Source organism: Camelus dromedarius, chromosome 5 (assembly GCF_036321535.1).
Source record: "Camelus dromedarius isolate mCamDro1 chromosome 5, mCamDro1.pat, whole genome shotgun sequence".
Classification (NCBI taxonomy): domain Eukaryota; kingdom Metazoa; phylum Chordata; class Mammalia; order Artiodactyla; family Camelidae; genus Camelus; species Camelus dromedarius.
Window position 1 is genome coordinate 66253577 of NC_087440.1, and position 26627 is coordinate 66280203.

The 26627-nt window shown below is 49.6% G+C and overlaps 1 protein-coding gene across 4 annotated transcripts in view; it reads left to right on the forward strand.

The window, feature by feature from the left end:
• The window catches only part of SMOC1 (SPARC related modular calcium binding 1), a 135600-nt gene that overhangs the window by 101179 nt on the left and 7794 nt on the right, over positions 1-26627 (forward strand). For all 4 annotated transcript variants that reach the window (XM_010976587.3, XM_031453946.2, XM_031453947.2 and 1 more), the window contains exons 8-10: positions 15137-15329; positions 15879-15961; positions 17767-17872. In XM_010976587.3, the coding sequence (XP_010974889.3) occupies positions 15137-15329; positions 15879-15961; positions 17767-17872 (382 nt within the window). The remainder of the gene's footprint in view (positions 1-15136; positions 15330-15878; positions 15962-17766; positions 17873-26627) is intronic.

Sequence of the window (26627 nt, forward strand, 5' to 3'; positions counted from 1 at the left end):
GTGGGCAGAGTTTTGCATGACCATTAATTAAGGAGTGTGCTGTCTTTGGTCCACTTTCGGTTTATCTGTATGGTATACCCGCTCTGTCCTAAGTGTGGTGGGGACCAGAGTGTGTGGAATGGTTTAGACCATGAGATGAATCCACGCAGAACTGGTTGATTTTCTCTGTGACTTGAGCTTGTCAGTACCTCAGCATGTGTCTGGTTCTCTGTTTGATAAAAGCTGGGGGAGGTGTGGGGTGATGAGGTGGGAAGGAAACCACGTAAATTCCCATGGGCCAGAGTCTTTGATAGAACAGTGCCTGGTTAAAGCACTGGTTTTGGAATCAGCAAAAGCTGGGTTCACTCTTGGCTCCAACACTTAATGAGTGACCCAGTCAAATCAAAGCCACCTCTCCTCCCTGCCCCCACCCTGTCCCCAGGAGCCTCAGTCCTCAACTGGGATCATGATCTCTCCCTTAAAGAACAGTGAGTAAAGGTTAACTGAGTTAATGTCTGTATGGTACTTAACCAGTGCCTGGCTGAGTGATAAACAGTGAGTGCATAATAAATTGTAAGTACAATTGTATTTGTTGGTATCATCATTAATGGTAGGAAAAATGGGAATATTTACGATAATGCTTGTGGTGAGAATTTTTCAATCAGGAAAGAATTTATGACTGTCACCCTAAGCAAAAAGCATCCATTAGGAAGCTGCTTCTTAGAACCTTCCTCCACTCCCCCCTCACTGTTAGGCAAATGTGATAAATCAAAGAGAAAGAGTTTGGGTGCCTGAGTATCTGGAAGTGACATCTGCAAAAGGTCCCCGCATTTCCTGAGCTCCTGGTAAGTCTGCAAAGCCTCTGTATGAGGCTCAATTCTCATTCGGTGACCAAGGGATGGATAGGAGGGTGAGTTCTCTCTGAAATTATTCATCACGTTTTCCCTGAAACACTCATTTGACAACTGAGCAATTACTTTCATGAATTTCTTCACCTACCAGTGGTTAATTTTTCTACCTGGGTCATGCTCTGTGAAGGCAAGGGCTTTCTTGCCTATTATATTTATTAGAGAATCTAGTTCAGTGTGTTTGATTACTTTGGGGAAGGATGGAGGAGAAGAATCATCATCAGTAAAGTCAGAATCATCAGCATCATCACAGCTGGTCTGTGTCAGCTATGCGTTTTCTCATTGAGCATCACCAGAACTCTGTAAGTATTGTTACTGTCACCATTTTACAGAGCTTATTGTCCTCATCTTGTCCTCAGGCTGAGAGAGAGGAAGTAACTTGTCCTGGGTCACAGCTAGTAAGTGGAGGGGCTAGAGAAAACAATTTCTCTTTGGGGACAGAGCGCCTCTCTTCGTGGGCGAGAATCTCTGTATCGAGTCCAGTGGCGATGTCAAGTGTGATGACATTTGCTTCCACTCAAGTCCTTCCGCTTTCTGTTTCTTCTTCCCTTGTCTAGTTTCCACTTGGGTGAATATGGGGTCATTTTGAGAAATTATTTCCAGGCAGGTACAACCACATTCCTTTTGTTGGAGGGACCCAGCCACCTTTACTTTTCCCTGGTTGGCAGTACCAAGTTATGTCTGAAAGGCTGGCGTCTAGGACAGGATAGCTGGGGAGAGCTAAAGGTCCCCTGGGAGAAACCGAGGCCAGGGATCATTATCAGAGATCACTACCATAGGCATATTCTAATAAATTAGGGGTTTTCTCCATCATGATCAAGTGGTAATACTGACTGAGTGCCTGTCAATCTTTTTGATGTAATTATGTGTGAGGGACATGAAAACACATAGGCACATAACAGGGGTTGGTAAATGACCACTTGCCTGTTTTTGCAAATAAAGTTTTATTGGAACACAGCCAGATCCATTCATGGACATACTGTCTATGGCTGTTTCTGTACTTCAACGGTCAAGCTGCATAATCGTGACAGAGACCGTCTCGCCTGCAAAACCTAAAATATGATCTGATCCTTTATGGAAAAAAAGTTTGCTAGCCCCTGGTATTGAAATAGATGCATTTGGGTGGGAGTGTGTGTAGAGGAGTGTCTTTCTCACGTTTTGGGCCCTTTTCATAGACACAGGGGCTGTGCCTCCTGCAGTGCTTCCTGACGTACCCCCGGGAAGCCTGCATAGCACAGAGCTCTTTAGGCAGCTCACGTGGCACTTTCCACCTCATACGATCGTCATGCCTTGCCGTCCTGTTCTGTGCACGCTCTCACAACTGGGTTGCCAAGGAAGCATCCCAAGGCTTGGCTTTCATAGGCGGGGGGTAGGGAATCTTTTGTATATGGAAGAAATAAACCATGTAGTGGCAAAAGCACAGGCTTTGGTATCATGCAAACCTATAGACCTGGCTTCTGATGCTGGCCTCCCACTGAGAGGCTGGGAGACCTTGGGAAATTTATGAACTACCCTGAGCCTTGGTCTCCTTAGTTATTTGTTAAAGTCATTAGAGCCTTGCTGGATTTTTTCTGAGAATTCAGCAACCTATCTCAAATGCCTGACACATAGTAGGTACACATTAATTATTTTTTTAAAAAAATTCGATGGAATATCTTTATGCATTGTGCTAGCCACTTTTCACATGATCTCACTGGGTTCGATGAGAAGTCAGATATACTTTGAATGGTAACTTGAGCCTGGGTAGCCAGCTCTGGTACGGACTGGAGCCTGTGGGTCAGGCCTCTGGGGTGGTTGCCATTAGAGTCTGACGGAATGTTCTGGGTCCAGAAAAGCTGCCGCCTGCTCCTCTGGGGAGGCTGGAGTAGACTCTGAGAGCCGGCGGGGTGAGAGCTCTTCTCAGCTCTCTCTCAGAGGCAAAAAGGCCATCCCAGTTTCTTTTACACCCCAAACATCCTTCTTTCACACTCAGACCCTGTGACGCCAGGTTTGTTTTCTGGCCTGAGGACTGTTGACATTGGAAAGGTTCCACTGGGCAGCTGAAGTTTTGCAATAACATGACACACATGCCTGCAGATTTATCCTGTCTCCTTCCCTCCTCCTGGAGGTTTTGGTCCTTGTTTTTAAGGCTTTGTCATGTGTTCATCGTGGTCAGTGTTGCCTTCTGAGTACCCGGCAGGGTCAGCGTCAGCAGGTTTGCCTTTTCAACTTCTCACCTCCATTGCACCGGGAGTTCCTGCTGTGACCAGGGAGACAACACACCTGGTGGCGAACACCCTACAATTGGAGGGCGGGCATCTTCTGCTCTTCGAGTGTTGGCCCGAGACTCTTGTTCTGCTTTTATAAGAAAACAGAAACTCTTGCTGAGTTTTTTTTTTTTTTTTTATCAGGAGCTAGTGACCAAGGAAGGCATTTCTTAGCATAACTAGAATTGTAAAAAATTATAAACATCTGTATCTTACAGAATAGAGTAAAAAGATTAGGGAAATGACAAAAATGAGGCTTCGTCTCATTCTTAATTTGTATCTTACTGTTTCTAATTCTACTATAGGCAGACACTTTCCTCCAGCTGTGATTTATAAAAGTCTTTTTTTTCTTTTTTCTGTAGGACAAAGTTCTGTGCCTTCTCCTCCGGGAAAATACTATCTCTCAGGAAATGTGGTCCGTGAACCTTTATTCTTTGTGCAAACAATGCCCTCAAGGAACGTCAGAAGGCCCTTTCCCTCTGCCCCCCTTGTGGCCTCTGGTGGCGCCTTTTGGCTTCCCTTCTCTTTCTTTCCTTTATCTCCATCTTTTCTAGTTAATTTCTTTCACGATCTGATGAGATTTCAGAACCTGGCACTGGGGCTTAAATCCAAAAGGATGGTGCCTTTCCTTCCTGGCCTCCTTGCCGGGCAGACCTTCCTTCTGTTCATCTGTGAATGCAGTAGCTGGTGGTAGTTCTGCTCCCTGGAGACAAGCCATCAGCCAGGACATAAGGCGGAAAATAAGTACTGCCACGGCAGTGTGTCCCTTGTATGTGAGAGTGTTTGCCTCGCTCCCCATCCACACCAAAAGAAAGCTGTTTACAGCATCCTGTCCTGACCTGCTGGTGTCAGCACGGTGCTCTTCTCGGTCTGCTTGGGGCCCGTTAGGCACGTTTTGGATTACTCCTCCCTTACCTGGATGCTCCTGCCGGGATGGCTGCAGCCAGGACTAGGATTTGGGGTCACAGAGGCAACAGCCCCTCCTGGGTGGATCCCCCACCCCCTAACCAGCGCTCTTGGCCTGCCCAGAAACCGCGGGCTGATGTAATGACCTGAGGCCTGGAAAAATAAACAGTTCTCAGGGAAACCAGCAGTAGCCGTTGTAAGCAAATACCCCACAGCCACCTGGAACCTCGCACATGACGTGCTTGGAAGGAAGAATGAGTAATCCACTAACGTTAGCAGCCGCGGATGGGTCTGGGCTCGTGTGCATTTAAAATATCTATATAAAAACAAATTCTTGATGTTTATTTCTATAAGCGGCCTTCTGGATGTCTGCCCATCTATCTTATGCAGGTGTCTTGGCCCATCATGGCCAGTAGAATGGAGCCGGGGCCGGGGATGTGTGGCCATTCCTATGGCTTTCTCCCTGGCAACACAGGCCTTTCTCCAGTTTTCCCTTTGCCAAGAGGAGCCGTAACACATTTGGAGGCCCCAGGGAGCCTAGCCCCGCAGTCTTTTTAACCTTGCTTTATAAGTAGCCTTCCCAGGGGCCTTGCTCCTTCACCCCACATTGTCTTCTGGGAGCACGGAGGTGCAGCAGTGGTGGGTAGGAGTGGTGTGGGGGTATGATCCGGCCTCTGGAACTGGCTCCACCAGCAAAGATTGTATTTCTGTAGATGAGTTTGTATGCTTTTTCATGTTGATAGCAAAAACCATTATGTCCCAATGTTTTCCTTTTGGCCTCGGCTGCTAAAAAACTGGAATCGAAGGTATTGCAATTGGGTCCTTCCAACTTGCTAGAAGTCAGCTGCTTTCGTCTAAGGGTCCTCGTTCTGTGTATATTTGTAAAATGGCTTTGGAAGTAGGCAGGGTATATATCTTATTAACACACTCATACGTGCAACATTACTGTTTTGGGGAATGAAGGGTCAAGTTATGACACTTTATTTGACAAATTGGAAAGTCTCTTCCATCTCCCCCTTGGCCTCTGACCCCTCCTCCCTTCTTGCCTGAATTTGCATTTGCTAGCTCTGGTCCTTAAGGGACAGAGCTTGTCAGGTCAAAGTCAACAAAGTTACTGAGAAGAACTGGGAAGCAGACAGCTTGCCACTTCTCGGTACTTGTCACGGTAGAACCCCTGTGAAGTGTTCCGTACTCTTTTTGGTGGAAGGGTCATGTGAGCTCCCTTAATGGCATGAGTCAGTAGAGATGGAGGCTTTTATAAAATTTGAGTGGATGTGAGTCAGTGATGCTTTGGGGGAAAAGTTTTTTAAAAATGCCTATATACTATATTGGGACAATCCATTTTAAAGGAACTATCTTCTGTCGAATTTTTATCTTGTTTTCCTCCATTTCTCAGTCTCTGTGTGGAAGGAAGAGGTCACTGCTTCAGACAATGGTGAGCCGTGAATGGCCATTTTAGGTTCCCCAGAGAGAAGTTATGTAGACCCGTTGGTTGGTTTGTAATTTTCCCTCACACCCCCTCAGCCACCACACTTCATCCCAGCACCATGCCCTATTTACAGAGCCTGCTGCAAACACTCCTGTGAGTGGGTGCACCCAGGACGTGGGGCAGGCATTGTTCGTCTTGTTCTGGAAGGAGGGCCTCTGGGCCAAAAGCAGGTTGGAACACAGCGTGACCAAGAGGGTAGGGGGGACAAGGTACAAGGGAGGACCTGAAGGACCCCGGCAGCCTCGCCCCCTCACTCAGCTGCTTCCCGGTGCTCGGGCTCCCCTGGGACGGGGGAGGCTGAGTTGGATCAGTCCCCTGAGCCGCGAGGAAGTGCACCTGATCCTGTCTAGTTGTTAGGTTGGGGCCATGGGAGCCGTGTCATCTAGCAGCACAGCTTTGTTTCAGACGAAGGAGAGGGGCCCAGACAGGTAAGGGCCTTGTCCAGGGCCACAGGCCCGTCAGAGCCATCACGTGCGGAGGGAAGAAACAGAACCATCGGACAGTGGTGTGCCAATGGAAGAGGGTGCTGGTGCCGCCCACCCCAGAGGGGAGGAGTATTCTGCCACAGACATTGTTTGGAGTTGCTGGCATGGTGATCATAGAAAGTAGACTGATTCTTAGTTATACGATCATTTTTTTACATAAACTACAGACAGTGTGCCCCTTATTGCCTGGACCTGGAGCAGGAGGTGCCCACCACCCCGCCCTTGGTCAGACCCTGTGGTCCACATAGGAGACTGGTCATTCACAGGGATGGGTCAGGAAGGCCAGGTTTACTCCACGTGTGCTGAGGACACTGCTCCCTGAGACCAGCTAATAATCTACCATTTGTCAACTAACTATGGCGCCAACTTAAATGCTTTACATGTACAATTGCGTTTCATCCTCACAAACACCCTGTGCGGCCTGTGCTGTTGTTGTCCTGCTTTTGCAAGTAAGGCACCTGGGGCTTAGAGAGCAGACAAGTCCACCGCCCCAGGTCACAGAGTGAACAGAGGTAGAAGCTGGTCCATCTGACCCTGAGCCCATGCCCTTGACCACCATGCGCTTCTGCCTCTGTTCCCACTGCTGCTGACTTCCATGAGCAGTGACAGAACCCTCCACATGCCAGGCCTGGGCCGGAGTGTGTGGGAACAGGAGTGCTGGGCACTCACTCTTGCTTTCAGCCTTGGAGAGGAAGCCCAGGTATCAATGATACTCTTGTTCCTAGAATGTCTTCCCTTGGACTGTTGGAGTTCCCGCTTGTGTTTGGCAACAGCCACCCTGCTGAGGTTTTATACCATCCTCATTTCTCCTCTGGACCAGAGCTGAACAGCATCTCTTCTCTTGCCCTCCTCCAGAGAACTGGTCCAAGTTCCCTTTGTAAGTTACGGCTGGGCGATGATGTTATTTTGTGCATGTCATTTGGCTGCCTACTCTATGGGGCAAAGGGCCTTTAGATTAAACTGGATGGAGAAACCCATTCTAGTGGAAGAGGTGACCATTTTAAATTTGTGCATATTCTGTGTCTGTCCTCTCTGCCTTCACCCCTACTTGATTCACACCTTATCACAATTTCAAGCGTTGACTTTGTTCTGTGTGTCAGGGCACCTGCATCTTCCTTTCCCTGACAGGGCTTCTCCTTTTCTAGGCCTACTTTCTGTTCCAAAGGGAGCCCTGAGCAATGGTCCTGTGGGTTCCTGTCCTCTTCAGGGGGTTCTTGGAGTCCCTGGATGACTCTCAGACTTGGGGATTGGCAATGGCCAAGTGACAACTCAGTGCCAGGCGTGATGGAAGGGCAGAAAAATGGTCCTCCGGGGATAGGCGCTGAACCCTGAGTGGCTAAATGAACAAAAAGACTGATCAGTGATGTCCTGCAAATCGCCCCCCAGGATCGTGGACTCCACAGCATCTCCTCCCTGGAGACCACATCTTCAGTCCCTGGGCCAGCCCTTGAAAAACAGGAAAGTCAGTGCCTTCAAGCCAGGTCCCTCCGGTCCCTCCTTTTGTTCCTGTAGCCCCTTCCTCGGCCAGAGTCCCTGCAACTCTTGCAACAGCACACACCACTCACATGCCAACCCAGAGACTCCTGCGGCAGGAACCACGCGATTTCTTATGCCTCTGGAATTTCATGTTGTGATTTCAGAAAGCCTGTTTTTAACACACGGCTTGTTATTTTGGGTTATCCTTCAACATTTCATTCATTTTTGATAAGAGGCTAGGTGGGTGTGAGGTATTTGAAAGGGTTTCAGGGTAATTGTAGGTGACACAACACTAGTGTTTTCCTTAATATTCTTGGCCCAGTGGGATGATTCCTTTTGCAACAAAACATAGATAAGCTCCTTTTGTTTTTCAGGCGGGTAACCTTTCATTGATTTTTTCCCCCAAGAAAATCTAGTGCTTGGTGGTCTGAAGGTTGAGTGTGGCATTTCCCAGGATGAGTCAAAGGGACAGATCTTCTTTTTTCAGCCTCTGTGGTCTCATCCTCCCCGCCACCCTCTACTTGGCATTGACTCAGCATTGAGTGGTCCCATCTCCGAAGTGTCAGGCTAGAGCAGAATCCTGTGGCTGGGGATGGCACAGCAGGGATTCAAGCAATAGAGTGTTTCTTGGACTAAATACTCTATGAATTCTATGTACCCGAGACTCCATGGTTGAGTGAGGTGCTGGGGGCCAGGGATGGGTGTGGGGAAGGATCAGGAAGGATGCGGCAGAGTCCTTGCTCTCAGGAGCTTGCAGTCTCATTAAGTCCTGGTGCCAAAGGCCAGGGGTCCAGGAGGGAAACAGACACTCTGACTCAGCAAAGGGAGGCTTCCATCTAAGTGGGGCCCCCAGGGAAAGCTTCGAGGATAGAAGAGGCCTGGAATGAGGGTAGGTTAAGATCTTGTGGCTAATTCCTCTTTCTTTCTTTCTTTTTTTTTAATTGAAGTACAGTCAATTACAATGTGTCTATCTCTGGTGTACAGCACAATATCCCAGTCATGCATATACATACATATATTCATTTTCATATTTTTTCCATTAAAAGTTATTATAAGACATTGAACATAGTTCCCTGTGCTATACAAAAGAAACTTTTTAAAAAATCTATTTTTATATATAGTGGCTAATATAATTGCAAACCCCCAAATTTATCCCCTCCCTCCCCCTTTCCCCAGTAACCATAAGATTGTTTACTAAGTCTGTGAGTCTGTTTCTGTTTTGTAGATGAGTTCATAGTGTCCCTTTTTTGTTTTTTTAGATACCACCTATCATATGGTATTTTTCTTTCTCTTTCTGGCCTACTTCACTCAGAATAACAATCTCTAGGTCCATCCATGTTGCTGCAAATAGCATTATTTTATTCTTTTTTATGGCTGAGTAGTATTTCATTGTATATGTATACCACAGCTTATTTATCCAGTCATCTGTCAGTGGACATTTAGGTTGTTTCCATGTCTTAGCTATTGTATATAGTGCTGCTATGAAAATTAGGGTGCATGTATCTTTTCGATTTAGAGTTCCTTACAGATATATACCCGGAAGTGGGATTGCTGGGTCATATACTAAGTCTATTTTTAGTATTTTGAGGAATCTCCATACCGTTTTCCATAATGGCTGCACCAAACTACATTCCCACCAGCAGTGTAGGAGGGTTCCCTTTTCTCCATGCCCTCTCCAGCATTTATCGTTCTTGGACTTTTGGATGATGGCCATTCTAACTGGTGTGAGGCAATACCTCATTGTAGTTTTTATTTGCATTCCTCTGATAATAGTGATATTGAGCATTTTTTCATATGTCTATTGGCCATTCTTATGTCTTCATTGGAGAAATGCTTGTTTAGGTCTTCTGCCCATTTTTAGATTGGGTTCATTCTTCTTTCTTACTATGTCTCACAGAACTTCTCTGACCTCCCAGAGCCCACCGTGGTGCCAGCACACACCCAGTACCAGCCTGTGTGAGAGCCTGGGTCCAGGAAGGCCCCTGACCCCTTTTGCATCCTCTTGGTGAGCCCTAGTCTCATGTGTTACCCAGGACCCCGTGTTAGGTCTGAGACTCCAGGGCACCCTCCTCTCTCAGGACCTTGTCCTCAGCCCTATCAGCATCTCACTCATGTTTTCTGCAGTATAAGCAACGCCAGTCAGAACAGCCTGAGCAGGTGCCCTTAATTACCAGCAGAGTGTCCACTCAGGAGAGGACTTCTGGTTCTTTGTTGGGACGATTGCCTCATTCATCAAGGCATCTTCCCAATACACGTTTCTATGGCCTGTGACTCTCCTCAGCTTTTCTGTGTGTGGTTTTCTGTAAGATCTGAGTTTTTTCTTGGTCTCATTTTTCATAAAGATCTTGGGGTGGTTAATTTTAGGAGCCAATTTGGCTAGGTTACAGTCCCCAGCTCAGTCAAACACTAGTCTAGACGTTGCTGCCAAGGTATTATTTTAGATGTGATTCACTTTTATAATCAATTGACTCTGAGTAAAGCAGATGACCTTCCAGGATGTGGGTGGGCCTCATCTAATCAACTGAAGCCTTAAGAGCAAAACCTGAAATTTCCTGAAGAAGAAGGAATTCTTCCTCCAGACTGTAATGTAGAAATCCTGCCTGAGTTTCCAGCCTGCTGGCCTGACCCATTGATTGTGAACTCAAGACTGCACCGTCATTTGTACCTGAATTTCCAGCTTGCTGGCCTAGAGCCAATTCCTTAAAATATTTCTCTCCGTATGTGTAAGTCCATATCCATATCCATCTATATTTATATATATCTTTGTTAGTGGTGGTACTGGGGATTGAACCCAGGACCTCTATTTGTATATATCTTGAATTAGTTCTGTTTCTCTGGAGAACTCTGGCTGCTACTCATCTTCTCTGACGACTGCCTACTCTCTTCTCCCATCTCCCCTAGCCTCCATCACCATAAGATCCCCCTGTTCCTTCTCCAAAGAGTTCAAGATGTGACTGGCTTACCATTCCCTGCTCACTTGGGTATTGGGTTACCCAACGTCCCAGCTTTTGTCTGAACCTTCCTTCAGCAGCTTCCCCCCCTGGAACGCAGCAACCAGAAATAAAGACCAGCCCAAGGACCTGAAACTCGAATCTTCTGATGTTTATATTTGTTGAACATTTTTGTTTTTGTTTTTTTAAAGGAAAGAAGAAAAAAAATAAAAAGATGATAAAAGAGAAAAGGTTCCCAGGACAAAAGGATAAACTGTGGGCTAAAATCAAGATTGGGGATTAGCTGAGAATTGAGGTTGGCCACCCTCTCCTTCGCTCCTAATTACCACGGGTAATTGAGAGGTGCAAGGCAGGGGCCGCTGTAGCAGACAGGGCGTTCTCCATGCTCCTCCTGTCTTGGCTGGACACCGAAGAACCCGTGCCCTGGGCCTGCAGACGGGTTTGTGTTGTCTGGTTTATCCTGGTCTTTCTCTCTCCTGTCCCCCTCCTTGCTCACTCTCACCCGACTTCAGTCCTGCTTTGCTCTGGGGCTGTGTGATCGGTGGTAGAGAGGGCTGTGTGCTTTCCGGTGGCAGTGTCTGGACCATGTTCTCATTTCTTCCACAGGCTACCTTTCTGTTGTGTTTCTTCTCTTAGGCAGTTGAATGTTTGTGATTGAAACTTAAACCACCCATTTCCGGGTGGGGAGTGAACCAGCTCTCCTGATTTCTCTGCACCGTCTTGGGATAGGATTATAGGGGGTGGGTATGCCTGAGTGTGTAAGAATGTGTGGTTATGTAGTCCTGTGCCTTGCTGGACAGCCCTGATTGTTCTCTCTTCCCCACTGTTTATGTCTTCCATGTGTTTACAGATGCTCCCAGCTCATTCTTGTAGTTATCAGGCCAGACCTGCTAAGCCTGTCGTCTTTCCCTGAACTTTCCTAAGCAGAGGTTGAAAGTTTTAGAACAGTGAGTATCCACGTCTGAGGAGCTTCCTCTCTGAACCAATGGTCATGAAGAGATCCTGGAAATAGATTGCTGGCTTGCATTCTGGAAGGTGACTTCTTGGTATCTGGAAAAACTGATAGTTGTGAATTTTAAGATTCATTGGGGAAGTGACTGAGAAGGGCAGAGGGTGACAATGGCCATAAGGATGGGACTGGCTTCTGGGTCTTCATGTAGAATGAGCTTATGCCTCTTGGTATGTATTGATTAGTATTTACATGACCTCTGGAAAATCACTGATCTGGGTCTGGAAGTCACACAGTATCCCCTTTGTCCTTTCCATTGTTCAAAGCAAGTCAGAGTCAGCGGGAGGGTTCTACACAACGGCATGAATACAGGGACGTGTGAGTCACTGTACCTTTTTGTAATGATCTACCACACCGAGTAAGAGAAACCATAGGTTAGAATAAAAATCAGATTAGCACAGGGCAGTGAGAGCTGATATTGAAGAGTGGTGAAGACCAAGTCCCGGGAGCAGACTGCCTGGGAGCAGGCTGGAATCCAGGCTCTGCCACTTCCCCAAGGAAAGCACACAGCCAGTCTGCTCAGTGAGGTTGATGATAACACCTCCCTCAGAGGCTTGTGATGAGTTTGAAGTGAATTAACACCAGTGCCCAGTACCGAGCTGGACACACGGTGAACACTCAGAGAGCTGTTAGCTATTTTATTCATGTGCCTGTCTGTAAAGGTGGGTGAGTTACAAGCTGGGTTTTAAGCGTCCCAGTTCCAAGGCAGACAGGGGAAAGTACGTAGGTACGGAATTTGTAGTGTGCTTAAGCTGACAAACACGGGTTCAGAAGAAGCGGGGCTGTGTCGAATGGGCAAGTATGTGTTTTGATACATTTGCTTTTGAATGCTGCAGATTTGGGGTAGTCTGCAAGGTGACTGGCTTGGAAAATCCTCACACCATAAAAATAAATGTATTTTCCCCCGAGAGCAAGTAATTAAAGCCAGTAACTTCTGTCTAGAGTTCAGCAAGACAGGCTTGACTGTCAGAAGCCCTTGACTGGAGGGAGCCCCAGCCCTCCTCTCTCCAGGTTGAGTGAACTTGAGAAAATTCATGAATCCCTCCCCAGCTCAGCTTCCTTGTCTACAAAATAGGCCGAATAATGGTGCCCACTTCAAACGGACAGAGAGTTTAAGCAAGTAAAGCCCTTAGTCTGTTGCCTGGCACATACTACTCAGTGAATATTTGCTTTGACTGTTCTTAGTATAAAGAGGGTTTTATTGGAGATTTTCTCTCTGTTGGAAGACAAGTTCTCTGTGCTGACTTCACAAACGTTTAGTGCTATGATTCTAAACCTTTCCTGGCTCTTTCTCGGAGGGACACCTGGACTTGCAGAGATTGTTGTAAAGTAGTAAGCAAGCAAACAAACAAATGAATAAAAAGGTAACAGCCCCTGCACTTTTCTCTAATTCCACGCTAGCCCTGGTTTTTCCAGATTAGTGAGCGTCATCCTTGGTATGGTTCGTATTCTCCATGGAACTTCGTGCAGCCTCTATGGAAGCAGGCCTACAAACAGTTCAGAATGGCCTTCAGGGACTTCCAGAAATCTGTTGACAGCCCCCAAACCACGGGATCCCCCCTTCTTGTCTGGCTCCCCTCCCCACTTCCGCAGTGTCCGGATCCCCGACGGAGTGAAGTCAGGTTCCCCATTTGCTCTGTCCCCGGGAAGCTCTCTCCACCCTCTCTTCGCATCTCACTTTCCATCTGATTTATAGCTTTAGCATGTTGGCCTCGAGGATCTTAATTTAAAGCCTCTGTCAGAGGTTGTTACACGGCCGTGGTGCCAGTAAAAATCCATTTTCCTTTGGTTTTGCTCCTCTGTCGCCTTTTTTTGCAGCATGAAATACGAGGTAGAAAAATAAGGTTACCAACTTGGGGTTGGGAGAGCTATTAAAAACCTCTTGTGTTTTCCCCTGGAAGGTGCCACCGCTCCATCCCAGCCAGGGGCTCAACTCAAAATTCTAGGTCTTCAGGCCGGGTGCCCCCCAGGCCCCCCTCTTACCTATCTGTGTCTCTTTCTTAAGCTTCCTCTAGGGGCTGTTCTGGTGGTGGTTATAACTGGGTTCAGAATCCTGAGTCTAGTGTCAGTCAACTGTTTTAAACTCCTGTTCCTCTAGTCAAGGAGATTCTGTTTAGTTTTGCTGTGTTTGCATTATGAAAACAATAGTTCTTTTTTTCCCATTGTCCAGATTCAGAATTGTATCTTGATAGTGAATATGCTGTATATACCTGCCTCCTGACCCTCAGATATTTTTATGCCCTTAAGGGAATAGTCCCTCTCCCTCCAGGGAGACATTTTTCCTAAGCGTGAGGCAAAGAATCGCTTCCCCATCCTCTAACTTCCCTCTAAGACGGTGTTGAGCTCTTTGCGTCTCTGTGTACACCTCTCGTCTGTTTAAACATCTGTCCGGTTCATACGTATATCATTAATGGAGCTGTTATTTCAAAGGGTTTGGCTCCTTCAAAGCTGAGCTTCTGTTATTTCATCATTTGTGCTGTTGTCTAATGAGCAGAATGAGTCTCCTGGTTGCTGGTACCGAACTCCCGGCTCTAAGAATGGTATTTCCATAACATGCTGGGAAAACTTCACAGGATGCTCGAGACAATTCCTGTCTTCTTCAAGAGGAAAGTTGTGGAATATTGTTCATGAAAGAAGTAAAGTGATAATAAAATAAATAGATAGATAAACAAGCAGATAAAAAAGTGACTGCACAGGTTTATGATGTAGTCCCTTTCATTGTTAAAAGAAACCCAAGTAGGTAGTGCATCTGTGTGTATGTGTGAAAGAAAAGGTCCGGGGAAGGCAGTGTTTAACTCTGGTGGGATGATCAGGGGTTTTTCAAATTTTTCTTTATAACAAATAAAGAAACCCAAGATTATTTATTTTTAATAACTAAAAAGCAAAACACAAAATCAACAAAAGAACAAGAAAGGGAAGTCAGGCAGGCTGGCTGGTCAGGGGCCGTGTGGGTCTGAGGCCTCCGGGCACCAGGCACTGCCTCAGCCTGGGTCTGACTCCAGGAACACCAGGTTTGGCTGTTCAGACACCCTGACATGTTCCTGAGTCCTCTGAGTGCAGACACCTTCCTGTGGGCCTGGTTCTGCCTCCCACTGGAGGGAAGCAGTGTTGTGTAATCAGCTCAGGTACATTCAGCCTACTTTGTTCAGCCCTGCTGGAGGCCAGGAAGGGGTGGGGTTGGGCCTTGATTCTGCTCTTCCTGGACTCTTAGCATCCCCCTCCTGGAGGCCAGAGGCCGTGGCTCTGTCCCGCTGTGTCTGGGCTTGGGAGAGCGTCCACACGCACAGGCATTCCTGCATCAGCTGTCAGCTGGCAGGGCAGCCAGGCTCCTGCAGCCTCCTCTCCAGAGCCAGGAGACAGTGCATCAGCAGGAGCCACTCTGAAAACAGCCAGGAGATTCCACCCCTGGGGCAGAACTGCTCTGATGAGGAGTGGCCCTGCAGTCCCTGACTGCCTTGCGGCTGCTGGAACCCACTGGGTGTGAATGCTGGTGCAGCCTGGTGGTGAGAGGGCCGCAGGGAGGTTCTGGGCCTTCAGCCCTTGGTGTAGGGGACACAGCTCCCCACTGTGATTCACCGGCCAGCCATCAGCTTCTGGGGGGCCTGACCGGGTCCCGGGTCCTGGCAGGGAAGACAGCAATGACGTCACAGGAGTGAGAGTCCCCACAGGCTGCGTCTTCTCTTGCAGAGAAAGTCCACTCGTGTGACCAGGAGAGGCAGAGTGCCCTGGAAGAGGCGCGGCAAAATCCTCGGGAGGGCATCGTCATCCCCGAGTGTGCCCCTGGGGGGCTCTATAAGCCAGTACAGTGCCACCAGTCCACTGGCTACTGCTGGTGTGTGCTGGTGGACACGGGGCGCCCGCTGCCCGGAACCTCCACACGGTAAGCCCCCCAGAGCCCATCCTGCCCCTCAGGTGGACCCCGGGGCAGGAGAACCAGCTTCCTGTCAGGCTGGCAACTGGCATCTCCCGGCTTTCTCTTCCCAGCCTGGTGGGAGTTTAGGGCCTAGGGGAACAACATTTCTGCCCATGGGCAGATGAGATTCTGGTAGAGAAACCTGGATCCTAGATTCTGGTCACAGGTCTGGCCCTTCCTAGCTGGGTGACCTTGGAAAAGTAGGCAACCTCTCTGAACCTCAATTCACCAGTAAGAAGGTTATTTCCCTGCTGGAGTCACTAGGTTCTGTGGATCAAAACGATCGTCCATGCAGACATGAGGTGGCGTTGTTACACTCAAGGGATAACACTGAACATGTCTCCTTGGGGATGCTGATGCTGGGATCGTCCTGCAGCTGCTGGACAGTGTAGGAGATATTTTGCTGCTGTCCCAGGGACATTAGGCTTAGGGACCTCACAGATCATCACTGGTAGTAGGAGCTGAAGTCGGCTCAGCTCCCAACCCCTCATCATCCTCGTATCTCTCTCTTCCCAGCTACGTGATGCCCAGTTGTGAGAGCGACGCCAGGGCCAAGAGTGCGGAGGTGGACGACCCCTTCAAGGACAGGGAGCTGCCAGGTGGGAGATGACACTGCCCCTTGCTGGCGCTGTCACCTCTTTCTTTTCCTCCACCCCCTAATCTTACAGAAGCAGCGCCCTCCACTGGGTCTGTTTCCCCATCTGTCAGATGGCACGGGGATGCTGGGCAGGCATTGCAGGAGCCGTGGGATCCATATCCAGTCAGGGATTTGTCTCTAATTAGTCCAGTGCACTCTTGAGCATACTGTTTCTCCCCCTTGTTCTTACCTTTTTATCTTTAAAATGTAGTCATTGGGTTAAAATGACTGGCAACTCTGTAATTCTTTCTCTGTCCTAGGGTGACTGGGACAATGTTCTGGGAGCCATGGACGCTTTTCCCTAGGGCTTCAAAGAGAAGATAGCTCCCAGGGAGGGGCTGTCCTGAGGGACATGGCAATGTCTGTCACCAGCCCTGTAGAGTACCTTTGCAATGATCCCTGATGGCCCAGAACTGTCATTGGGGTATGACACAAGACGCACAGGCAGGGGGCCAGGACCTCCGAAGGGCTGCTGTGCTGGGCTTCCCTTACTTACAGTGTTCTCTGCCAGTAAGTTGCAATAAGATTACTAAATACTGATGTCTCGGAACAACTGTAGTCTTAATCTGCACAAATGCAGGTCAGTGCTGGTGGGAGCTGGGCCCACCGTTCCCCATCCAGGCTCTAAATGAGAACTGAAAACAGAGGCTCCTGAAAGTCAGGGGGTTTCCAAGTGAGGTTTGTTGAAATCACTCTGTCATGAGAACGGAGTTGGAGAGATCAGGCTGCCTCCTTCTAGCCATCCCTTCAACAAATGTGGATTGAGATTCCACTACGTGCCAGGCACTGGGTATAATCTAGTGATCAGAATCGACATGAGGCTTACTGAGTTGGGGAGACAGATAGCATACAAATAAACAAAAACAAACATAGATAAATTGTGGGAACAGGTACTCCAGAGGGAAAGAGCAAGATGCTGGGAGGAGGGCAGAGAGATTCTGTGGCTTCTCTGAGAAGATAGCGTTTAACCAGAGACCTGGAGTATCTGCAGAGAGAAGGGAATGAGATAGTTGCTGCCGAGAGGAGGGTTGTAGGTAGTGCTAGGACCCGCGTGGAACCATGAATTTACAGGAAGGCCCTTCTCTCCAGCTGTGTGCTGGTGTTTTCACACCAGCAGTACGCAGCTGTGGGGTGCAGACTTGGAGACTGCACATCTGTGAGAAGGTTCAGCTGTGCTGCGGTTTTGCTGGAACAGTGCAGTGAGGTCTAGAGAAACAAAGGACTTGAGAGTACATGTAAGGGAGGCTTGATGATTATAATCTGAGCTGGCTAAGGAGCGATGTGAAAACAGGAGGAGGTTCTTGGATGGGTAAACTGGTAGGTCTCCTAGAGTCAACTGTGACCATTGACGTTCTCTCCATTCCTTGTGGCCCCGCAGCACCTGGTCCTTGCCTCTAGAGTCACCTGGTCATATGATACCAGAAGTAGTTTGAGTTCCCTGGTAGACAGTGTGCTTCATGAGGATAAGAACCCTGTGTATTACTTCCCTAATGTTGACATAGTGCCTGAGTTGATATTCAGCAAAAATGTGTGGAATGGAAGAGTACTGAAAGCATTATTATCCATTTGGTCTGATGGACCCTTGTGGGCTGTGGGAAGAGGAACTGTGGAGGTTTATGAGAATCAGCTGAGCTGTGGACAATTCCCAAAGTGGATTTGGCTGGACAAAACGGACTTGGAGAGGTTTGGAAAATGGTGGTAATGGAAGAAGCTGTTTACTTGATTATTTATCTGGCGTCTGCCTTCAAATCTCCCTCTACCTTTCAGGCTGTCCAGAAGGGAAGAAAATGGAGTTTATCACAAGCCTACTGGATGCCCTCACCACTGACATGGTGCAGGCCATTAACTCAGCAGCGCCCACCGGAGGTGGGAGGTGAGAATGTGAGCAGGACTCCGGCCCGGCAGGGACTGTGGGGCCCCTGACATTTCAGATGCTGCAGGGAGAGTGAGGAGGGGTTGCCTAGGGCAAGGGCTGGAAGTCAGTCCTCTTCCTGAAACCCTGTAGCTATGGCTTTGTCCCACCTTCCACCAGAAATCTCATTGCCTTTCTCCCCTTTCTAGTCTTTGGGAGTTGCTTTTCTCTACCTTCTATTTACCTGATTATAGGCAAGTCCAGGGGTGTCTGGAGACTTCTAGCATTTTAATCTCAGAAGTGGATGCATTGGAGTGAGAGTCCTGAATGGCAGGAAGGGGGATGGTCATACAGTGGGGACTGGGACCGCAGGGAGGGAGTCCAGAGCATTTGGTGGTTTCCTACTCTCCTGAGAAGGCAAGGAGCCACGTGTCATTTTGGCTTCCTGAGAATCCCAAGGGACTCTGGGCAGCGGGATTGGACACTACCATAGCCAAATCCAACTTAGTTCAGGAGAGTATGCTGACCAAGGCAGTCCTGACATGAGACTGAAATGCACACGCTCCCCAGTGACCAGCATCACCAACATTCACTAATTTTGGCCCATTGGGTCAGTTGGCTGGAGCGTGCATGTATTCATCTGTCCACCGCTCAGACCTATTGAACATGCATGGCACACCAAGCACTGGGCTAAGGACTGGAAATCCAGGGGTGTGAGGTGTGCCCCTGCCTCCAAAGAACTGTGCTCTGTTCAATCACTTACACAAACTCTGTGGTAAGTGCTTGAACAGAGGTGGAAGAACAGAGCAGAGTTTGCTAACTCAGTCTGGAAGAGTCAGGGAAGGCTTCTCAGAGGAGGTGATTTTTGAAGGACAGGTAGGACTTAGCCAGTAAAAGAAGGAAAGCCATTCCAGGAAAAAGGAAAGAATATTGTGATCCCAAGAAAGTGCACATCCGTAGTTCTCTATGGCTGGGCTGGGGTGGATGGAAGCGGAGGCGGTGGAGGAGATGACAGTGGTAGTAGATGAGACAGAAGAGGCAGGCAGGCAGGAACCAGATCTCAAAGGGCCTGTGAGACGTGCTTCCCATTATGAAGCCAGAGGAGGAGGCACAGCAGTGGGTGGGGGCGAGTTCAGGCTCCTGCAGCAGCAGAGGAAGAACCATGTGCTTGGCAGGGATGGGCTCACGAGGCTCACCAAGAGGGTGGGCTAGTCCCCCCACATCTTCTCAGAGGCAGAGGTCTCAACAGGCAAGGAGTGGGGCCCGATGACAGGAAGGGCCCCAGGATGACTGCCTCAGTGGTGGTCAGCAGGACCACAGGGTGTGTATCTAGGGTGGGAACCAGGACTCCTAGCACAGCTGTCAGTGCTTCTGCGTCCCGAGGCAGACGAAGACAGCCATCCTGAAGACCCACTTTAACGTCACATCAGAGTGAGTACAGTGGTTGCCTCGCGACTTGCCAGTCTTGGAAACTGCTTGCTGGGAGCTTGCTTTCAGCACCCTCATGGTCCTGTGAGCTCTGAGGCTGGTTTCTGGCCCTGCCCTGGTTTTGCTCACCCCGTGGATGGGGCCAGGCATCCCCTGGGAGGAGCACAGCAGTAAGTCTGAGAAGATGGAGACAGGGTCTGACAGAGGCAGCGGCAGCGGGCAGCCCATGGTGCTCAGCAACTGGGAGTCTAAAATAGAGAGGGCTGTGTCCCAATCTCCAGGAAGGGAGGATGGGAAATGATGAAAAGGCATATTCAGTATTATACGCCTTTATGTTATTTATGCTTGGAATGTGAAAACATACCTGTTGTTGCATACAAATTGGGTATGAGCTATTTATGTTTTTTAGAAGAGAGGGAAAAAAGAAAAGAGAAGGGGGCATGGCCTTAAAAATCCCATGTCTGGTGCTTCCCACACACAACGCCCCAGGGTGCTGGCCTGGTGCTTGTACTTGGGTCCTAAGGAGACAAGACATCGCCTTCCATCCCATTTGCTTCTGCGGGAGCTGGGTCCTGGGCCAGTGGGGACAAGAGCACAGGTCGGCCCTTCTGCTAGGGCATGTTAGGATGGAAGCCTTGCCCTCGAATTGCAGGCTGAAGAGATTTCTACAGAAAATAAAAATATAAGGAGTTTATAAACGCTTTTAATCCAAGTATGTCCTTAGGGAAGGGTTTTTTGTTTGTTTGTTTTTTGTTTCCCCAAGAAAACCTTTCTTTTAGGTATAAAATAGAGTTGGGAAAAAAATCTTTTTAATGTTCTTTTCCTAAACATGTTTTTCATTTTAAGCTCATATTAGCTTGATTATGTTTGGTTTTGATGCGCACGGAAGGTTTGAACTGCATTTAGCAATTGTGTTACCTGGAAGCTAGACTTGTAATCAAAAGACAGACAAAGTGAACCAAGAAATAGTTTAGAAATCAAGGGAGTTGGGGTGGGCCTGCGGGGAGGGAGAATGAGAAGCAGTTCTACAGGGAGGGGGCTGGCCTGGCTTACCAATTTTTCTGAGCTTAAATCCCTCCCAGATCTTCCTGCTAAATTTAGAATAAGCCCAAACGCTGATGTGAGCTGGCCCTGCAGGATGGTCTCGCTGGCTCTCACCCTCCTCTCATATTCCTCTCCCTCCCATCATTACGTTCCAGCCACTGGTCCTTCTCAAGTCCTCAAACAGGCCAGACTCTTGCCTGCTCCAGGGCCTCCATGCTGGCTGCTCCTTCAGCCTGGGGTGTGAGTCCCCCATCTTCCTGCGACTGGCCCAGCTGCTCCATTTCAATGTCACCTTCTCACTAACCATCCACTCTAAAGGAACAGCCCAGTCACCCTCTATCAGGACACCTCTTTTTAATTCTCAGCCCGGCAGTGATCACTATCTGATGTTTTTTGTTTTTTGTGGGGTTTTTTTTTTTTTTTTTTTTGCTGGTTTGTTTATTTATAGCCTTTTTATCACCCCACCTGATGGAAATTTAAATTAAACGAGAGAGGGGGCATTTTCTGCCTTCTTCCCTACTGTGTTCCTACAACTCAGAACAGTGCCTGGCACATAGTAAGTGCTGAGTAAATGTCTGTGAAATGAATAACCAGCCAGAAGGATGGGTGGGTAGATGGATGAATCCCTGTCAGATATAGAGAAGGATGTCTTGATGAGGCCTCTTTATCTTGGCACATTTCAGAGGGTCCACCAACTACTTCAAGACTAGTTATGAGGCCAAATCTAGCTGTCAAGTTCACTGTGGCATTTCCTTGTCACCAGGGCCTCCCAGCACCCTGGCTGGGCCCAAGGGCCTCGGGGCACCGTGTGGACAGCCCCTGGCCAGGCAGCCTCCTGTGATGGGAGAGCAAGGGCCCAGGGCAGCACATGTGCAGCAGGGCTGGGAGGAGAATCAGCAAATCCAGGCTTCCTGGGATCCTGGGTTTGGGCACTGGCTCTGAATTCTGGCAGAGTTGGGGTTGCAGACACAGGGTCAAGGAAGCCACAGCTGATCCCAGCATCCTCTCAGGGTCTGGCCATTAAAGCTGGGCATCAGCTGGGGCCAGTGGGAAACAGTCCCACTTGGGGACAGTGGGAAGAAGGGACAGAGGGGATGTTTGGGCAGAACAGAAAAGAGAGTGTATTAGCCTGAACTAACACCTATCAGGCATGGAGATTTTGGCTTTGCACAAACTCTTATGTCTCCACCCACCTCTGGCATGAACTCTGTTCTGGGTTCTGGGGACATCCAGGGATGAAGGCCTGGAGGAGCTCCTGGGAGAAGAGAGATCTAAGAATCACGTGATTGTACTATAAAGCCAATGTGACAATAGAGGCAGATAAAGTCCTGCAGGGACTCAGGGGAGAGGGCATGTGAGAGGAGGCTTTCCATAGGAGGTGACATTTAAGCCACATCTTCACTTACAAATAGGAAAATGCACCAACCCAGATGGACCAGGAGTAAGGACATCCCAGTAGAGGGGACCTACGGGTAGTGAGGTATGAATGAGATAGGGTCTGTGGAAGGAATTGTGAGAAGTAAGGTTTAAGCTTGGGAGGCAGGCTGTGGGCAGGCAGGAGATGAGGCTGTAGAGCTGGGCAGAGCCCAGATCGTGGTGGACCTTGTGATTCATGCCAAAGAGGGCAGTGGGGAGCCACGTGATAGGATGGGCATTCCTATGGAAGCCAGATGGGAAGGGAGCAAGATGGGTCAGGAAGGTTACAGCGATGGTCGGAGTGAAAGGCGATTAGAGTGTGAACTACAGGTCTTGGGGAAGGGATGACATTTAAAAGCTTAAGTAATGAAATCAACAGGATTTGAAGACTTGTTAGATGTAGGGAGTAGAAGAGGAGACATTTACTTCCCTTTCTATTCCAATTTAGGGGGAATAGCAGGGCTGCCCAAATCTAAAAATAGGCAAAGTAGAATGGGGTATCCATGGAAACATCTGTGGCTAGTGCCTGGGAGAGGGTGGTCTGCAAGTATCATTAGATGGTAGCTGGTCTCAGTGAAGTTTTGCCGGGTGATTGAATTATGCTCTTGGGCCTTCCCACTCAGGCTTCAGGAGGCAGACACCTTCCCCTCCCACCACTGGAGATGAGCCCCTCCATGGCACCTATCAGAATTTATCAGTCTCAATGGAAGAGTTCTGAGGTCCTAGCTGGCAGAGTCTTCTAGAGGAGGGGAACCCTCGCCTTTATCCAACCCGCCCTAGAAAAAGTCAACTTTGAGGGGAGGTGGGATGGGCTGTGTGAGCCTCCTGGCCCCTCCCATGGCCCGCAAACAGAGACCGTTTGCACTGTGGCTTCCTCCTTCCTGCCCATTGCGGTTCCTTGTTGATGGTCTTGCAAGGAAGAGGCTGGAATGTGGCTGACTTGGCATTTCCCAGCCCCACCCGCCCGCACAGCTGGTGGGGCCTGGACCCGGCTCCAGATGGGGCTTAGTTGGTCTGCTTGGCTTGGCTAGTGCCTCCAGGCCATCCCACCTCACCTTGTTTAAAACTGCTTGGGACAGCAGAATTGGGCCCAAGATCTTGGCCAGAGCCAGTTTCCTGGTGGTTAAATGGGGCTGGCTTTCCAGCTGTGCATTGCAGCCAAGGCCTGGCGGGCTGAGGCTGCAGAAGCAAAACGGAGAGGGCTGCAGGCAAAGGGCGGCACCTGCCACCTCTAAATTCGGGAGAAGACTCGGTGGGGCCAGTCCAGGGAGGGACCTGGCTCTACTGGTTTTCCTTATCCCTGGAGGCAGGAGTCAATGGGGCTGCCACCAAAACATCCCAAAGGCAGGGCTGACACCACCATTTTCCTGTGTCCCTCCACACCATATCCGAGGAAACTCTACACACCCAAGGAGCTCCTTCAGTAGAAATGGAACTCCACGTGCAGGCAGGCCCACAGCAGAGGCCTGGGAATCGCTGCTAAGTGATCTTAAAGAACCATGACACTCTCTAACGTAGGGTCCCCAGCCCTTGCCTGATGAGCAGCTTTGAATTCTAGTGGTCCTGAGCCCAATGGGGTTTCTGTGTGCATGCATGAGACAGAGGTTAGAAGTCTGATGCCAGTGTAACCCTAGAACTGGGTGTGCAAGTTGCCAGTGTTTTTAAAGGCTACTTCTAAAAAGCTGCAGGAGCTGGAGGGACCAGTGGGGTGTGGCTTTGAGGTCAGGAGTAAATTGTGGGGAGTCTAGCTATGATGGAAGGGACTCCAGCAAAGACTGCTGGAGAGATTCCTGGAAACTCTGGGGGAGGCCCTCCTGCCCACCCCCTCATCCAGCACGTGCCCCCAGCTGGTTTGGCTAAATCAGGACTCCTGATTGAGCTCAGTCTTCACTAGTTCTCGTATGAAGCGTGGTAGGTTTGGGACATAAGGCTGTTGTGAAGCCAGAAACCTTACTTTCAGAGTTTGGAACCAGATACCTTCAGTAGTCTTCTTTTTTCTATTATGCTTGTTGGAAACATGAAAACTAGCCCCAACCCCCCACCCCCACCCCCCTGTTACTGTCTTTTGTCTCATTCCATCTTCTTCCAGAAGGTTCATACTTAAACATTCTTCTGGAGCCACGGCTGGAGTCTCCTTCCCTCTAGACAAAGATTCTTTTCTTGAGCCCATGACCTTGGATGAGGTTTAGGAGTCCATTAAACCCCTAAAATCTGCAGAGCTCTGGGTGCCTGCGCGTTTGAGAGAGGAGGACTCTGGCTTTGTTTGGGTTCTTGAAGGGTCCTTGATCTCCCAAAGCTAAGAAATTCTTGCCTAAATGCACTTGGAGCTTGGCCTAGACGAAGTGTTGGATTCCAAAGTAGGGCCCTAGCACTGCTCAGCTACACACACAGAGCCGGGCTCTCTCCTCAAATAATGGGGAGGGGGCCGCCTGGGATTCTGGATGTCAAAGGAGTTCCGAAGCAGAGAGCCTTAACACCAGCTGGGGAGAAGCGGGGAAGAGGCAGGACCCTGAGGCTCCACAGAGCAGGCTGTGGGACTTGGCAGTGTTATAGGGAACCAGAGGCACTGCTTGGAGGGGCCTTGAAAGACCTCTCCTGGGGACGTGTCCTCGGCTGGGTCAGGAGTCTGATGGGGGCTGGGGTGTGTGCAGGGTTCTAACGGTCGGAAGTCGTGGCTGCTCTGGGCTGCGAGGTCCTGTGGGGAGTGAAGAGGGCAGGAATGTGGTTATCCAGACACCGGATTCAGGGGTGGGAGGCAAAAGGGAGCAGGAGCCAAATGACAGTCACTCTCTGGCACGAAAGGAACGTCTTAGAGGCTGTAAGTGGGTGGAAAACCTGCTTCTTGCTGCAGACTAGCCCCGAGGAAGGTGCAGGGAGCTCCATCCACGAGTCACTGAGAACTGGACGGACGGGAGCCCCAGGAACATGTGTTGGAGGCAGCCAGCCTCTCCTGGCAGGGCGTCTGGGTGGGATGACCTCATCCCTTCCCGTCTCAGCGACTGAGGCTTTATTATTCCAGCCTCTAGGTAGACATTACGCTATGCTAAGCCTAAAGGTTAAAGGAAGAGCTGCCTTTGCCTGGGGCTCTTGGGGGGCCCCCTCCTGGGAGGGGCTGAGAGGGAAAGCCGCTGACCCCCTCCCCTGGCTGTCTTAGAAAGCCTGGACGGGACCAGCTGGAGTGCCTCCCCTGGGGCCGCTCCACAGTCTGGGTCCTCCCTCGCGTTTAGGGGGAGGCAGAGGCAGGCGGGTGCTCTGAGAGGGAGCTGGCCACCTCCCTCCTTCCCCACCAGCATCCTGATGGCGAGTTTTCTGCTGCCTGCCTGGGGTACCCTGCAGGCTCGAGAGTGAGTGTTGCAGGGAAAATAGAGGAAGCTTAAAACCACCAGAATACCATGTACCGGCAGAGACAAACATCTGAGCTCTGCCTGTGTGAAAGCCCTTCCAAGCCTGGCTTCTATGACAGATTCCCAAAGAGCTCGAGGCAGACGGTCCCTCACACCTTTCCCAAGTACTCCCTGCACCAGACCTGTCAGGATGAGGTCGTGCTGGCAGATCCACTCACTGTGCTCTCTTGGGACTGGTCCAGGGTGCCCGGGGGGCCTGCCCAAGACTGCAATCCACTTAAATAGGAATGGGCATTTAGCAGGGATGCCTGACTTTTTTTGGTAATGAAACTTCTTTTTCCCTAAACGGTGAGATCACTTGGGGGTGGGGAGGGGAGGGAATCTGCCTGCTTATTCATAAGGGAGGTGTCAGGGATGGTTCCCTCCCTCCTGGAAAACTCGGCAAACTCCAGAGAGGAACCCCCAGGGCATTGGCAAGTGCCTTGAATATTTTTCTTGCCTGGTACAGCTTCAGAATATGTCAGCAGGCCTTGAACCCCGGGTCTAGGATCCCTGTGAGACAGTGAGCCCCTCTGTTCCCGCTTCTAGCCCACGGTGGTCATGTGGTCTGTCCCAGTGCCTTGCAGACTAGGTATTTGAATGTATGGGCCTCTCAACCTCAGCCCAGACCCCTAGCCAAGAGAAAGTTACCCAGGACTTTAAACACAAGGGCCTGGACCACATTCACGCAGTGCCAAGCCCCGGGATCAGGAGCCATGGGACTCCTGTGGCTCTGTCCTCCTGGTCAGAGACCCCAGTCACCCACTCTGGAACAGACCCATCACTGGCTTTAAAAGTTTTAAATATTAGCTAGCACTCTGAATCCTTTTGGGGAGAAAATGAGGCATGAGGAAATAAAATGGACGGGGAGCTCTTGTCCATGTTACGTAAGAAGACATTGCTCTTGTCACCTTGTGGTCACCAGGCGCACACGGGCTGCTAGACACAGTCACCACCATGCGTCTCAACACCAGGAAGCTTTCTTGGTTATTCCAGTCCAGTGCTTCTCGGCAGAATCCCCCGGGGGTTCAGTTAACACGTGGCTTCCTGGGTCCACCTCAGACCTCCTGTCTTGAAAGCTGTGTGTGGAGAGACTCACCCTTAGTAGGGCTGGACTCGCCAGTTATAGAAACTCTGTTTTTGTCCGTCTCAGTTGCCTTCTTCTCTCAATTCCTGCTGGACTTGGTACCCGACAGGGACGGCCCATGGGAACCTCACACTTCACATGGAATTGTTGCTGCCCGGTTTCACATTTTGGGCTCTGTCTTGCCAAGACAGTGAGCACTTTGAAGCCAGGGGTTCTGCCTCCTGCTTTGGAAGCTCTCCAAGCCCTGGCCTGGCGCTGGGTGTGTGGTACAGGCTCAGAGCACCCTCTCCCATTTGGGTGTCACACTCATGGGTGGTGAGCAGCTTGTCTGGCAGCAGCATGAGGCTGGGAGAAGGACAGTTTGGATTCTTGTGGTTTTCTCAGGTCAATGACATCCAGCCAATATGTCTTGAGCACC